At 41.9% G+C, this 17,083-nt stretch overlaps 1 protein-coding gene across 1 annotated transcript in view; it reads right to left on the bottom strand.

Annotated features, from left to right (window-relative positions):
- tbkbp1 (TBK1 binding protein 1) overlaps window positions 1-17,083 on the bottom strand; it is a 72,235-nt gene that overhangs the window by 14,756 nt on the left and 40,396 nt on the right. Inside the window, exons 2-6 of the mRNA XM_074663417.1 lie at window positions 16,309-16,553; window positions 10,903-11,025; window positions 6,657-6,761; window positions 3,399-3,546; window positions 1,612-1,814 (exon numbers count right to left, since the gene is read on the bottom strand). Coding sequence (XP_074519518.1) covers window positions 1,612-1,814; window positions 3,399-3,546; window positions 6,657-6,761; window positions 10,903-11,025; window positions 16,309-16,545 — 816 coding nt within the window. The 5' untranslated portion in view covers window positions 16,546-16,553. The remainder of the gene's footprint in view (window positions 1-1,611; window positions 1,815-3,398; window positions 3,547-6,656; window positions 6,762-10,902; window positions 11,026-16,308; window positions 16,554-17,083) is intronic.

The following is a 17,083-nucleotide window of genomic DNA, read 5'->3' on the forward strand; positions in this document are numbered from 1 at the left end:
TTTTTAATTGTGTACGCTTCTCTTTTTTACTGTTGTTATTGTATGTTTCTCTTTTCATGTCATCTTACTTGTAGCTTTTAACTCTTTTATATTTTTCTCATGTAAACCACTTTGTCTGGCTTGTCCTATAAAATGGGCTTTATAAATAAAACTGACATTGACATTGACATTGATATTTAAGAAAAAACTAGTGCTGTCAGGTGATTAAAAAAAATATTCATTCATTCATTGTCTGCTTTTCCTGTTCAGGGTCGCAGGTGGCTACCATTGAATGGAGCAAAACTTCACTTAATTTTTTTTCAAACCTATTTTTTTTCCTGATCTTTGTGCTCCAACAACAAAAAATACAAAAAAAACATTATCTATTTATTTACTTCCTCATTTTCTTGGATGGAACATTAAAAGGTTAAGGTCCCCAAATAAAGAATTTGAATCCTAGGAGATTACAAAGTTAAAAACCAAAACAAAAACAACAACAACAACAAAAAAAAACAAGATTTGTAAATTTAAATTTTAATTGGTGATTGAATAAAACCTGTCAGGGCATCTTGTTCAAAAAATTCTCTATATTCTGTAACGATACGTCAGGATGGAGCAGTTTTAGTGATATGAAAATTATTTTTTTTTAAAAATACAAAAACCCGTGTCTTAATTTTTTGTAAAATAAACTTGCCGTTCAAAGGCCCGAGAAAAAATTTACAAGCTTCACTCACAATCGTTCTTTCCATTCCTGTTATCACCTCAGCTTTGTTTGGTTTGATTAGTGTGTGAAGTAGGGATGGGTACTGAATTAGGTACTTTTATCGGTACCGACCGAATCCTGCCAAAAGTACCAGGTACCCATTCATGTAAGCTCCAGAGGTACCATGTTTAGGTACCTAAATGCATCTTTGTGACTGTGAAGGAGTGGAAGAGTAGGTGATTTTCCATGCTGGACATGAACACAGCATTGCAAGGTTATATATTGAAGAATAAATATGTGAAATTGAAAAGAATTTACATTTTATTACTTAACAAATTGATATTTTTTACCACATAAACACACAAAAGTACCAAAAATTGGTACCGCTGAGTACCGATACTAATTGCCAGGTGCTGGGATAATATAATTAATCTTAATTTTCATAACACATTAATTTGTGGTGTAATTATTCATCTAAGCAACATGTTAAAGAAAAAACGCACAAGGCTTTCCAGCTTCTTGAAGTCTGCTCTTGTTTTGTGACTGAGGTGAGCTGTGAGCATCTGCATGTTTTGCCAGAAGTCAAATCTTGACGGATGTGACTAAAATTGCATCTTTTGTAACAAAACTTGCTGATTTAGGTGATATTTATTTTATTTTTTTTTTTAAGTTATTTTTGGGCCTTTATGACTTTAATTGGTTAGTGGAAAGGGCAGTGGATAGAGCAGAAAACAGGGTGAGAGTGGGGGTGACATGGCTGGATTAAAATCTGGGACACCTGTGAGAGGGCGAACCTCTTGGGGCGCGACCTAAACCACCAAGCTATCTGCGCTCCAGGTGATATGTTTTCTTGTTTGTACAGATTTAGTGACTGTAAAATGCATGAAGCCTCATTATAAGGCCCCTGGCTATAACTAAAAAACACTGACCCGTTCCCTCTGGCTGTTCTGCAGCATCCTCATCTCCTCCTTCAGCCTCTCACACTCCCCCTTCAGCTCCTCTTCGCGCTGACATGCCCCCTGGGCCTCATGCCGTGCCCCCTCCAGCTCCGCCTCCAGCCGCTGCAGCTTCAAATCAGACAGGGCGTCTAGGCTACGGGAGCTCTGGAGGGTCATAGCTGGACAATCCAGCACTGTGGAGACAAAGGAAAGGATGAAATCACTGCTCTTGTTGTACAGTGGATGAGCGCTGACTTCTTCCAAGGCCAGCAGCTTCCAGTCGGTACCTGTGTGGGCACGTTAGTGATTCAGCTCCTCTCACACACTCTGTCCCTGGGCCAGAAGACAGAGGGATAAATCAGCAGGAGCATCTTTTCTCCTCCTGCCTCCTCATCAGCACACTCATATGTGGAGTCACAGGTGCACACGTATCGTACACAGTCTGCACAATGAGAGATTCCCTCTGAACGAGGCTCATTCATGCAGGAACAACGCTTACTAATCAACAATACGAGCTCCGAGTCCTCACATTGATACTGAAACACTCAGATAAACAAGAGTTTGATTTCTAATTTATTCCTCCTCTTCATCAAGGTATATCCTTAGTGGAGGCATCTGGTGTGGTGGCGGCGACACATTTCTTCATGATTACATCAGCCTCCCACGTCAGCGCGGGGATCAGAGTTCAGCTCACTTCTCTGTAAGATAGTCAGGAAGTGAACGACAGTATGGATTACAAGTTTCACTTTGAGCGCCGTCTGTTGAGCTGTTTCACAACTTTTGCGCCCTAAACCAGTCGTTTTCTGAAAACATCTCCAGGAGTGTAGCAAAAAATGAAGAAACAAGATGAAACCTGCTCCTTCTTTGAGTCTATTTTGACTTTTAAGTTTAAAAACCACTGATTTCAGGTTTTATTCACTTTCGCTGTGTAGTGACAGTCTTTGTTCCCAACACCTTTGGAACTTTAATATATTTCAGAAACATGAATTAATCACCATTTTTATGAGTCAAATCATCTCACAGGTTTTCTTCCATGTGGTAATGCTCGCCGATCACAAAAGAGATCAGTCAGCAGTGCAGATGGAAGCAACAGGCCGCAGCACAGAAAGAGAAAGACGTCAGTTTTCAGCAGCAGGAGCTTCGCGCAGAACGTTCTGGAGCCACGATGATTGAGTTTGGAGGTCTGTGAAACGAATGTTAGAGCTGGATCTCTGCAAAGGGGGGGCAAAATTAACCTGACCCCAATTAAAAACCATCTACGTGACGTGGAGGAGAGATGTGGATTCAGAAACAGAGATAACTGTTGGAGTGTAAAGATGGATGGATGGAAAATGGGTAAAAAAGACAGAAGTGCAGATTGATAGATGATAGGAAGATGGATGGACAGATGGGTGGATGTGCAAATAGATGGATTGACGCAAGAAAAAGTTGAGAGAGATGAGTTGTTAGACAGATTTGAAGAGATGCGAGAAAGATACACGTTGATGAAAGGTACGACTGATGGAGAGACAAAGAAATGGCAGAATAAATGAATAGTAAAAGGGAGGAAGGATGCACAGATGGGTGTAGGATAAATAAACAGATGCAGGTGATAAATTGGCAGATGAATAGATGATGTATTGATGGACGGACAGCCTGCTGGAGGCAGATGGATGCATGAAAGGATAAATGAATGGATCAATGGAAAGACAGAAACCGTACTGATGAATAACTTTACGGATGTGGAGATGGATGGAAGAATGACATACAAACATCCAGAATATCAATAGTCGACTCACTGTGTGCGTCCGGGCCGGCGTGCAGCTGCAGGTACTGCATGTCTTTGCTGTGCAGCTGCATGTTGAGTTTCTGCAGCGAGGTGTCCCTCTGCCTCAGGACCGACTCCAGGTCCAGGATCCGCTCCACGTGTTTCTCCACCAGGCTCGTCTGCAATCACAAATCACACATTTCAACACTTCCTCAAATCAAAACAGTTTAAATGAAAGTGAACAGATCACAACAACGATACAAAGGTGACGATGGTTTTCTGTAGGGCTGGGATGATATGCTATTCACGCGATTCGATTGTATTACAATTTTTGGGGTGCCAATTTGATTTAAATTGCGATTCTCCGATATCACAATTTTCACAATTTTAATTTGGCTTTTTTAACAACAGGGCATGGGAAAAAGTTAAATGATGATGATGTCTACAGGCTATATCAGGGGCTATAAAGTGCACATCGCGTGAGTCAGAGAGAAACATTTGGCCCTTTGCTGGAGAAAAGTGGTCATTTTTTCCAAACCAGTTTATAAACAAAGACCAAAATGAAGAATTTGAAATTAAAAAAAAAAGAAAAAGAATTGACAAAGAATCCCGATTTTGATATTGTCAAACAAAAAATTCCAATTTATTGATTTTTGATTTTTTCTCCCACCCCTAGGTTTTTGTCTGCAACTTTTAGGGATGGAATGGTTCACAAAATCCACGGTTTGGTTCTTATCACAGTTTCATGGTCATGGTTTTCAGTTTGGTTCAGTGTACATTGTTGTTGTTTTTGATACCCCAGATTACCATATACCCTAATAATCCTTCATTAACAGATTATTTTTAATCAATTATCTCATGTATAGTCATAAAAAACATGAAAGAATGAGTCTGTTTCCCATTCAAACATCATTAAAGCTGAGTGAAACATTGCTAGTTTCAACATGCCAACTCCTCATTAAGGACAGTCACTATTGGCTGTCACAGGAGTCACTAAAAGCCACTAAATGACGCTGCTGTCTAATTTGCAGAATAATCCATTTGCATGTAAAGCTGCGTTTCCTCCAAGCAGTGGTTCAATTCGTCTTGGTACGGCGTGCATTTTGGGGCATTTCGACTGATTTATCCTGGGACAGATCCCCAAATAACCGAGACCGTTCCTCTTTTTGGGACCCTTTCGTATGGGTGCCAGACTGAACTGATCTGCTCTCAGAAGGTGGAGCTACAACACTGCAGACCGTTGATTGGTCGGAAGAATCATCACTTACCCCGACAGCGGATGCATTTCTCCTGGCGGCACACAGACTTCTCAGAAACAAAGCTTGATTGTATCAAAGAGCTACATGCCAATCACAGAGAGGACGAAATGCTGCATGTCTTCCATCGTTGCTCTTTGTTTACTGTGTCATGATGTTCTTCTTCATTGGATTTATTAGCGGGCTAAACTACGGCGTCACGCTATTATTTAACAGCTGTGGCTTTCGGCATCCAGCTTACACGCCGCTTACTACGAGAGGGCACAGTTTGCAGTGGAAACGCAAACGGGATCAGGCTTAACTGTACCAAACCGTGCCAAACCGTACTGAACCAAACCAGACTGCTTGGTGGAAACATGGCTTAATTGTCATGGACTCTGTCGGAGAGAGAAATACTGTGGGAGAGACAGAAAGCAGAAAAAAAACATAATAAATACGTTTAGAGCTACAAATGAACTTTTCTGTTCATTCTTGTTTTGTTATGTCTTAATATCAACCCTCCTCCTTTATCTGGGCCGGGGACGCTTTAACCTCAGATTCTCCAAACTCCAGAAAAGTCACAGGAATTGTCGTCTTTAAAAAACTCTCCAGAGGAGTCTGAAAAGTCAAAAGTTAGTAACACTCAGTCGTGATTTTATCCTCCACTTTCTTACTGTCATCTTCAGAGCTCACACTGAATCTAAAGTGCTCCCAGACAGCAGAACGCCACAACGCCACAGGTACACCCTCTAACGCTGTCTTCTCCGCACGTCTTGTAAACAACACACACGCTTTCTTCGCCTTGAGTTGCGCATGCGTATGATCATATGAGCTACATCCTCACTTCAAACTGACTGCAGCCTCAGCTTCCGGTGACACTGACTCTTATTATTCTCTGGCAGGTGGCACTTTGTCCATCCTCATCCCTTAATCGCTGGGACTGCATGAAAATGCTGATTCTGCCGGGCACGGCGTCTCTCTCTCATATGAGATGTTTCATTATCACAGAGGGGATCGATGAAAGAGCAGCCAGGCAATCTGTGCAGTTGGAAACGGTCTACCTGGTCGGGATCCACTTTGATTTGTTACAGAAAAACTGTTCCAAGAAATGAGACTATCACTGATTCAGACAAACGTAAAAACTGAAAACAATAGGAGGAAAAGAGGACGGAGCACAACATGTTTTATGAGTGTCTCTGAAATGACAGAAACCTGCGATTGTTTGACGAAATAAAAGGTATTTCAACCTTTGGGAAATGATTTGGACAAAAGTTGCTTTTCTTTGCGTCAGGAAAGAAAGTAAACAGAGACTTTGAGAAGTTCTCTTTGAAGGACTGTTGACTCAGTTTGAGAAGCAATTACAGTTTTGCTCGTTGTGGATAAATTCTGATAAATTCTGTGAGAAGAAAAGTCTCAGAGTGGAGACAGAGCTACAAATTTCAACTCTTCACGTCCCGCCCACCGGTGAGCCAATCCTCCTGTCCAGAGTAATCTCTCTGTTTCTGTTTCTGTTTCTGTTCCTCTTTGCTGTTTTGTTTTGGACTCCTGCAGAGTTTTACCCCAGTTATTTTTCTGGGGATCTTTGTGTTTTTTCTTCCCTCCCCTCTTTTCCTCTCTTTGTTCCTGCCTGCACCTCAGATAAATGTGCCTGTAACAGTCGGCGCTTCCTGTTTCAAACTCTGCCTTCATCGTGCACCGTAAGCCTTGTGTTTCAGCCTTACTCTGTGATATTTCTGTGCCAGAGTTTCCTTTGATGCTGGTTGCCTGTTTGGAGGCAGATTTACCCTCGTTTAGGGACAAAAATCTGAAAACCTCATCCAAACGTAAAGTTCTGCGCAGTGAGCATGAGGTAGTTTAGTTTGTGGAGAGAGATCTGAGCCTCGAGGGGCATTATTTACTACATTTATCACCTTCTCTGGTGACGTCAGCGAGTTTTACATTCTAAATCCACCAGAAAGCCGTGAAAATTCATTATTCATGAACCATATGGCTCATGAGTTCAGCTCCTGCAAAATAACGACAGCCCGGTGCACTGAGGTGAATTTAACTCTGACCATCTTGTCCAGATCCCTCTGGAGGTTACTCTTCTCCATGTGAATCTTCTCATAAGCCTGGATCACATCCTCCAGCTGCTCCTCTCGCTCCTTCCTCTTCTGGAGCTGAAAGGAAACAGAAAAACAAACCCGACATAAATTTACAGTCTTTCGTTTTTAAACTTCCTCTCAAAGAGGGAGGAAAAGGAGAAGAAAATACCAGAAACTGGTGAGAGTGGGACACATCAAATGTCTCTTAAGAAACTCTTACATAACGAAGCAAATTTGGGACACCAAAATCCTGACACCTCAGCATGATCATAACAGTCTGCCTCCATTCGTCAAATGGATAAATCATGTTTCCAAAGTCATCTTCGATGCCATGAATTCTTGATCTCTGGCTGATTTATCCTCCTCACACCGTGGCAGAAGGGAGGCGGCGGAAGTCGCTGGATGCGATGATCACAGATTTAGCGACAGATCCAAGAGCAGCGACATGAGCAAAATTGAGTGAAATGAAAAGAGTTTGGGAGCAGATGAGGACACAGAAAGCGTGACATTTTTATTTTTTTCTCAGAGAATACGGCCACTACAGATAAGGTGGAGAATGAGAGTGGGAGCAGCTGCAAGGGAGTGAGATAAACAGAGAGCCGGCGAGGACAAAGAGGAGTATCAGAGCTGTGTGTGCAGGAGCACTCAGGCCTATTCAGGGTGTCTATGGTAACATATGCTTGATGAAAGCTGGCACGAAGGTGAGGACGGCTTGTCAACAGCATCGTGACTGCGGACGGCCTGGAAGCAGGTGCATGCAGGAAGAAGACTCGACTGAGTCTTTGAATTGTCACGCTTTAGGTTTATCACACTGGTCCAGATCCTACAGAAGGTTCTGGGTGTTCCTGACGCTGCCTGTGAGCTCCACTTTTATCTGCTTTTGCTCCAGTTCATGCAGATAATGAAATTATTCTCGTATAATCAGTGGAATAAAGCAGAATGAAGCCCAGCCTCTTTGGAGTAATGAAGTTGGAGAGATGGGCTCATGAAGATACAGATAGATGAGATAGATGAACAGGTGTTTGTGCTTCATTAATCCTGAGTGCTGTTAAACTGTGAGAGAAGAAGAGGGCACCAAAACATGATCCTGATGCTCAAAACCACAACATTTGTCACCCTGCCAGCTGCTGACTCTGTGCTCTCCTCGCAGTGAGCACAAACATTTGGATAAATTTTGCACAACTTTTTCCTCGACCATGCATTTTAAATTGGACCTTTTTGCTCCTACGGCTCTTGCGGTCTGCAAAACAACTTTAGATGTCATATAAGTGGATCCGAAAGGGAAAAAAAACTACCTCATAGGCTTTAATATCATTATATTACAGCTCCACAGAGCAAATTTCACACTTCTCCTCATTTATTTGTTTATATTTTCGTAGAAGTTCCTCACAGAAGGTTTTGGTGCTGCAGTTTTTCTCCAGTTCTGCTTTCAGGAGGTTTTTGTCATGAGTTAATTGGGTTGTTTTAAATTCGGGGACCAGGCTTTGAACAGCTGCGCCACCTTCTCCATCCACTCTCTCTTTCACTTGTCACGCCACAAAACCCTTTAAGTGACAGGTAAGGTTGTTTCTTGCGTTTTTACTTGTGGTGGTTGTGACGTTATTTTTCCTGACTCTCTGTCCACTACACAGAGTGTGCTCGTCTGTGTGTGTGGGCTCATGTGTTTGTGTGTCTGTGAACGCATCCAGGTTGAGCTCTGCTTTGCACGATATAAAGAGCAGAGGTGGAATGTAAACATGCAACCATGTAGAGACAGAAATGACACCCCTATCATGTAATTAAGATAAATAACAAAAGACTGTTAGAAGGGATGTTCAATATTTTTTTACATGTTTTGCCAATACTGATCAGATACTGATACCTTTCTCTGATAAATCCCTTACTCCGTTGGGTGATTCTGTTGTAAATGACGAATCATATTTCTTGTATTAAAGTGAGCCCTGTTGGTACCTCCTTGAGAAACACTCACTTTACAAATGTTTAAGGATGCCGTTTTACTATCATTGCTTTTCCAAAGAGAAGTTGTCCCACACAGCAGACATGTTTGTGACGAAGTTTGATTTGCTGCAGCTGTTCCATAAGATCCTCCAAAAATAGCCATATCAGGTGATGACACTGATAAGTGTATCAGATCGGGACACCCCTAGCTGTTTGTAAACCTGACCCATAAGAGAGGTAGCTTCCCCTAAAATGTCCCCCCAAAAAAGTGGTGATATGTACTGCTGTGTGTACATTTCATTGACAAAATATGCGCTAGAATTCCTTCATCTTTTATTCAGAATCAGCTCCTATCACAGGTAACTGGCTCCACCTCCTTCTCATTCATCCCTGCAGCATCTCAGCGCTTCAACACAGATGGACGCTGAGCGTCTTCTGACTTCAGCGGGGAAGCGTAGAGTGGGTTGTTCCACTGTGGAAACTGGACGGTCATTGGATAAACGCTGGGCTTTGTCCCGCCCATCGGACGCTCAGCGTCTCTGGGGGTCTATGAGGCAGTGGACTGGCTGGACGCCGGGCTTCTGCATGATGATTGGATGATCTGACTGAGGCCGAATCCCTTTTCGATTGACAGTGAAATGAGCCAGTCAGCGATCTTGAAGTATAACCCTCCACCGGAGCATCTTCTGAGTTGTTCTGGACTGATCCGGAGGCTTTATCGATCCCCAGCGAGTCTACCTTTCTTAAAAATGTCTAGCCTTAAGATTACCTGGTTGGTACGACAGGGTCAGAGATCATTTTATTGTAAAGGAACGGAGAGTAGAATATACATTTCAATAAATAAACAAATTTATGATGTAGGCTGGAAAAAATGAGCTTCCCCTCCTTGACTGACCAGCAGCTGCCATATAAGTATATATACATAATAGTAGAGTTAACACTGATTTGTTTTACCCTCCCACTGTGATGTCAGATGCACTTAATATTGCACTACTGTTACAAACAACAGTCTGACTTATTTTACCATCATTTTTTCTCCTGTTGTGATATGAGCTGCACTATGATTTGGCACTATGCTGCTATGTGAGAGATTTTGTCATCAAATTCCTCTTTCCCAAAACTCAGCCTTAGAAAAAGGGAGTCGTCATACATCCAGGATTATCTTATATTGGGCTCACTACAGTATTTCATTTCCTTTAAATGAAATAATAATCCAATATTTCAATATCTTGACTCTTCCTTGGATGTTATGTAACTGTGTCAGTTGCTGTTGCAGTTTTTCACACAATGTTCCCAAAAAATAATCTGCACATGCTCAGTGAGTCACACAGAGTCTGAGGAGAAGGCGCACATTTACAGTTTAACTTTTTAAAAAAATGACAGTTTCCTCTGTTTCTTCATGATAACTGCAAGTCACCACATTCTAAAGGAGAAGATAAAGTGTGTGTGTGTGTGTGAGTATTAGTGTGTGTGGTGGTCCAGTCCCTACAGAGCATGCTCAGTGAGCCATAGCACATCTCATCCCTCTGAACTCCCGGTGTCAGCTGTGCGACCTTGGCTTCCTGCACTAATCGTCCCTGCTGCTCTTATAAACGTTTCCTTCCTCTGTCCATCTTTTATTTCCAGCATGCTCTTTTTTTAAACTCTCACTTCCTCCTCTTTACTCGCCGTGTCAGCCCCGTCTTTCTGCCCTGACCCTCTGTGCTCACACTGTCAGAGCTCGCAGCTCATTCTCAGTGCTGCTGTTATTAAATCTTGCTTTTACTCCTCGTGCAAACATCTTGTTTTCTGTTTTTCACCATGCTGGTCTTTTTTTTAAAAACACAACCTAATTACAAAACGTGTTATCCCATCGTACACAGCAAAGACACGTAGCTAAATCTTGGCCAGGCTTGGTCCCAATTATGCCGTCGCCTCACAGAAATAGAGCAGCGGCGTGAAAATCCCATGTCACACTGCTCATCGGACGGTTTCTTTAAAAACACCCAATCTCTGTAATTCTGCTTGGGCAGCAGCTTTAGTGCTTAATTAGTTCTGGATGTCTTTCAGCGTATGTCCACCAGGGTTGGCCTACATTCATGAGTAATTCAATTAATGCACGAGCAGGGAGGGATTTCTGCAGAAGCACGGCGCCGAGGAACCTTCGGTGCGATAAGTGAGCCCTAAAAAGTGAAGAGGACTTTGTAATAAGGTGGATTTTCCTCCTGTTCTGCTCACACCCCATCTGTTTCTTTCTCATTCTCCTCTTTCCTCCTCCCCTCCTTGTCTCCTTCCTTACCTCATGGGTCAGGACGTTGACTCTCTGCTGCAGGTTGCCATTTTCTGAGTGCAGCAGCGCCGTCTCTTTGCTCTCAAAGGAGCAGTACGAGTTGTTGTCCCCGAACTCGCTGATCATAGGAAACTGCAGAGAAAACAAGCAAACAGCATTAAAGAATCAGACGTAGCATGAGGAGGAGAGGATGAGAAAGTTTAGAGAACATGAAATCAGCTTATTTATTATTTTGTTTGTTTGCTCATGAATTTGTCTTCTGCTGTATTGTGCACTTTTTTGATGATTTCACTCTGGGATTATTAAAGATTCATCAGACGTCAACTTCAGCTCCTGTTTGGCCCAGATATCGCTCAGCAGTGTGTTTTAACTTCAGTCTTTCTCTCCTCGTTGGACTAGATTTGATTTCTCTGCTAATCTGATCCGTCAGTTCGCTTGGCGAGTCAGTCTGATTGTACTTTGTGATTTCAGCCCACACAATGAAATGTGCAGAGGCTGTTTGTCTATCCATCAATCTGTAACTGTTTGTCCATCTGTCCATGATTTCTCCACAAAACCCTGAAGAACCACTGATACTTTTCTTAATTACACCCACTGCCTCGGAAATGTGAGCAGGGCTGTTCATTTTAGAGTTTCTATGCCAAACCAGATCTCTGAGACACGTGTTTCTGATTCCTCTCTGCTCTTTTTTAAAGTTGATGTTTTATTCTAATCTTTAAAAACATGGGAAACATTCCTCAGAGAGTTTGGTCCATATTGACTTGATAGCATCACACAGTTGCTGCAGATTTGTCGGCTGAACATCCATGATGAGAATCTCCCGTTCCACCACATCCCAAAGGTGCTCTATTGGATTGAGATCTGGGGACTGTGGAGGACATTTGAGTACAGGGAACTCATTGTCATGTTGAAGAAAGCAGTCTGAGATGATTCCAGCTTTATGACATGGAGCGTTATCCTGCTGGAAGTAGCCATCAGAAGATGGGTACACTGTGCTCATAAAGGGATGGACATGGTCAGCAACAATACTCAGGTAGGCTGTGGACTTTAAACCATGCTCAGTTGGTCCTAAGGGGCCCAAAGTGAGCCAAGAAAATATCCCCCACACCATTACTCCAGCAGCAGCAGCCTGAACCGTTGATACAAGGCAGGATGGATCCATGCTTTCATGTTGTTGACGCCAAATTCTGACCCTACCATCTGAACGTGGAGCAGAAATCCAGACTCATCAGACCAGGCAACGTTTTTCCAATCTTCTATTGTCCAGTTTTGGTGTTGCTGTGTGAATTGTAGCCTCAGTTTCCTGTTCTTAGCTGACAGGAGGGTCACCCGGTGTGGTCTTCTGCTGCTGTAGCCCATCTGCCTCAAGGTTGGACGTGTTGTGTGTTCAGAGATGCTCTTCTGCAGACCTCAGTTGTAACCAGTGGTTATTTGAGTTACTGTTGCCTTTCTATCAGCTCCAACCAGTCTGTCCATTCTCCTCTGACCTCTGGCATCAACAAGGCATTTTGTCCCACAGAACTGCCGCTCACTGGATATTTTCTCTTTTTGGGACCATTCTCTGTAAACCCTAGAGATGGTTGTGGGTTAAAATCCCAGTAGATCAGCAGTTTCTGAAATACTCAGACCAACAACCATGCCACGTTTAGAGTCCCTTAAACCACCTTTCTTCCCCATTCTGATGCTCAGTTTGAACTGCAGCAGATTGTCTTGACCATGTCTTCATGCTTAAATGCAGTGAGTTGCTGCCATGTGATTGGCAGAAATTTGCGTTAACGAGCAGTTGGACAGGTGTATCTAATAAAGTGGCCATGGACTGAACATCTAAGACAGCATCTAACTGCCTCATTTCTCTTCTTCACTCAGTGGAGATAAACATCTTCACAGCTGGGTGCGATATAAGCAGTCAGAGACCTACAGCTCTGATGCAACCGCTCAACAAGGAAGCTTAAAATATGCAGAAATAATTGCATTACGGTCGGCTACGATCACGCAGATAAAGCTGCTTATGTAACACTTCTGTAGGTTATGTGTCTCTGGGCTTGTTTTGTGGTTTTGTTGAAGCTAAACTGCTGTTTGGTGCTGTGGTGATGGAGAACACACACACAGGATGAGTTATATAAGTGTGTGGTTTAACCTAAATGAAGACATTTACATTTAGAGTGCCTCTCGTAAGCGGTGTTTTTTTTTTTTTTCATTTTCTGTTTGAAGTCATTGCAGCTGATGCAACGTCTATTTGAGGAGCAAACAACCCTTTTCCATTTAGCAGAACACCTCTCTCTGCTCAGTTTAACAGTAAATGTTCCCAACATGGGTGAAGGCCCCGAGGGGGCCTGAGAAATTCTCACTCTGCCGAGCATCAGGAACTCTAAACTGGAGAACAACCTCACTTCAACCCGTGTTCAAAGCAGAAGGAAGCATTTCCATCTGCATCATTAGAGCAGCAGGCTTCCTGTGTCTGCAGACGGCCTGCAGCAGAGACGGCTCGTTCAACAACATAATCAGAATAATCCAGAATTTCAGATCCTGCAAAAGTTTTTCCTAAATGAGAACGAAAGCACTCAATACTGATTGATTGTCTGGGGCTAAAAATAAGAACCTGCTGTGTTTACAGACTCCAGCGTCCACACCTGCTCTCCAAAAAACCAACACCTGCCTCTCTGGGATTAAGTCCTGAACAAACTATCCCTCACAGACAGTCAATAGTGATGTGGCAGCCTGCAGGAACAGCTGCTCAGCACCGAAGGGATGCAGGATTCCTGCACTGACACTAATATTAAAAAGAAAGAGCCTCTGAGAGCTGCACAAAAGAGAAGTGATTCAAGAAAATCAGAAAAAAAGGATCAGATTATGCTGCTTATTCCCCAAACCTTTGTTTTTATCCTTTTGGCTGGGTCAGAGCAAAAGTGAAACATCATGGCGAGCTGTGAACTCAATTTATAGAGTCCCTGAAAAATATCTTTAATGAAATTCATCAGGAATGTACGGTGGCTGGTGGGTGACAATTTGCAATAGCCTCAAATGCAACGTAAAGCCACAAATATGTTTTTTTTATAACGCCAACTTGAATTGCTTTTTTTTTTTTTTTTAAAGTGACATTAATTTTTTTTCTATTTATTTTTTTAGTTTTTAAGTGACTACATGATTTTTTTTATTTACTTATTTTTATTTTATAAGTAACGACATGATTTTTTTAGTGACCTTTTTTTAAGTGACAATATTATTTTTTCAATTTATTTTTATATTTTTTATGTGACGACATGAGTTTTTAATTTTCTTTTTTTTAGTGACATTTATTTAATTCATTTTTTATTTTTTATGCAACAACATTATTTTTATAATTTATTGTTTTATTTTTTATGTGACAACATGATTTTTTTTCCATTTCTTTTTTATTTTTGTACGTGATAACAGGAATTTTTATTTTGATTCTTTTTTAAGTGACTACGTTAATTTTTTATTTTATTTTATTTTATTTTTTTTTTAAGTGACAACATGATTTTTTTTTTTTTTTTCAGTGACAACATTGAATGCAAAAGCCACAGCACAACGAGGGTCAATACAGGTAAGTTATACCAACGGGCACAGGAAATTTGTGAAACTAAGAAGAGCATTGTTTTCTGTTTTCACTTCAGCTAGGATAAATAAAGTTTTATAAGGTTGTAACCTTGTGATGTCCTTTGTAGTTCTTATATTTTTACACTTACTGGTAATATGTCATCTTAGATTTAGCTCTAAGAACCAGTCATGATTTAACGTTAGCATCATAGCTACATTATCATAGCTGAAGTTAAGAAAGAAAACAAATTACATACTTTCACAGCTTTTCTGTTTTGGTTGGGATAACTAACTTTTTTTTAACTTCCATTGTCTTGCAGTGGTTGCATTCATGTGGTGGTGTTTGCGTTGGGAAAATCACGTGGCACCAACTGGCCACCGTAGAAATCACAGATTTGGTGATTAATATAGACCCATACTCTCAGTGTTGGGTTAAAAATTATGGGTTTTAAGATGGTTTTCATAGATCCCTGCAAACTTTGGCTGAAAACTTTGTCAAAAGGAAGAAAAAACTTTTTCTGCTGATCAAAGTACAGAAAGCCAGGAATGGAAACTAACTCAAATACAAAAAGACAGAAAAGAGAGAAAGAGAAAATAATTCAGCGTCATGTTAATATTACATCTCCGAACGCTCTTTGAATGGGAAGCTTGACGCCAGCTACCTATAGCTGACTTAAATCTTGTCCCCTGTGTCTTTTATCTGTTGTTAAAGCAGACTTCATATGACACGAATCCAGAGTTTCAGCTCGTCTCTTCTGTCTCATCTTCCTCTGCAGCCTCTTTGATAACTCTCTGTCACACGAAGCGTCACTTTCTCATCTCTCAGACAAAAACACGCGTCCTCATGTGCCTGCAGCAGAAAAATGAGCAGAAATTGGGAACATTTCCGCTTCCTCGCCCTATAACTCCTGGAATAACTAGACCACCCAGAGACTAATGATGGGAAAAAAAGGAATTCTTTGTCTTTAATCCATCTTTTGTTCTTAATTTCAGTAATTTATCTCTCCCGGCTCTCTGCATCATTATCTCCTTTTACTGGCTCATTTCTCCTCCCCGCTCTGAGCTTTTCTCCGCATCCTTCCACACATTTAACTCCCGGTTTCCACTTATTTTTCCACTTTTTGCTCAATTTTTGTGCTACCATGCTCTTCCTTTACGCTCACTTCCCTGGAATATCTGCTTGTTGGCTCCGAGGCGGATTTCTGCTTCACCTGCTTTTCTATCCGAGCAGAAAGAGGAGTCTGATTTTTACCAGCAGGGAAAACAGGCCCGGGATGCAGAGATGTTTACGATATGATGTTCTGTTGTCTAAGGTTATATCCACAGAGTCTCTTTAGACAGATGGACAGCCTGCATCAGCATCTACTAAATCTCTCCTTATTGTGCATATTTCCTAAACTGGAAAAGAGATTTGTGGTGTTTTTAAAGCCACATAGTTTGGTCTACGTTTGATTCAGTTTTACTAAAGGTTTTGGGCATCCTGACTTCTTTAAACCACCTTAATTTTCTGAGCTGCTCCCAATTCTGTGACTGAAACATGAGTCCAAACTTCAGAAGTTAGAGCAGAAAGCTTTCCTTCTTTTGGAGTGTATTCCTCTCCAGGATCAAAGCCCACAGAAGCTTTCTTTCTTTTTTTTTTTTTTTTTTATCTCCGCACAACCTCACAGCCTCAATAAAAATGGAAAACACAAAGGCTGAGTGGATTGCCCCTTTTCAAAGACCTCTAATAAATCACCAAACACCCCAGTGTTATCATGTCGGGCTCTGCAGACGTTTTGTCTGGTGCAACGAGGACGAAAACAAACACAGAAAAACCATTTGAGGCCGTAACTGGACTCTGGAGGTAAAGCGGTTCACCTTGATCTCGTAGATCTTGAGTTTCCTCTTGATGCTGGTGTTCTCCCGCTCCAGGCAGGCCAGCCGGGTCTTGATGTCCTGATAGGCGGTGATGAGGGCGAAGTGGGAGGCGGAGTAGACATCGTCAGCGGGCAGGGTGGAGGAGTGCCACGCCACACTGCCGCAGCCATCCTCCTTCAGGCCGTCACCGCTCCCCCCGAGCAGCCCCAGCTCCCCTCCTCCAAACAGAGACTGCATCACTCAACCTGAAAGCACACACACACACACACACACACACACACACACACACACACACACACACAGAAACACTCATTAATTATTAAACCCCCAAAATAGTCTCTATTCAATTAAGTGTACCATCCAGATGGAAAACAGCATTTCATAACCGAAACAGAGGTCGACTGTCAGAGCCTCTGCTGCAGAGAAAAAAAAACATCAAGCCGGCAGAAACTCGTAACAAACACGACCAGAACAAAGCAGGATTCAGCTGAGAGCAGTCAGATTTCTGGCACACAGCGAGTAAAATATTCAAAAGCAAAGTGGGAACAGAGGAAAACCGAGGGACAGAGGTTTCCATGTTAATCTAAAGATGACTCAGAGAAAATTTCAGCTCTTATTACTCATCAATTATGATCACACAGAGGAACCAACTAACCCAGACCCTTCATTTGGTGCTCACTGATGGCTTAGATTGGAATATGACTTTAAAATGATTCTTTATGATTCATGCCGCTATCATTTCAGACGCTCTAACGAGATTTCTTAATCCTTTTAT

Source organism: Halichoeres trimaculatus, unplaced genomic scaffold (assembly GCF_033239565.1).
Source record: "Halichoeres trimaculatus isolate MK-OKI-2021-1 unplaced genomic scaffold, fHalTri1.1 fHalTri1_scaffold_23, whole genome shotgun sequence".
In the NCBI taxonomy this organism is placed as follows: domain Eukaryota; kingdom Metazoa; phylum Chordata; class Actinopteri; order Labriformes; family Labridae; genus Halichoeres; species Halichoeres trimaculatus.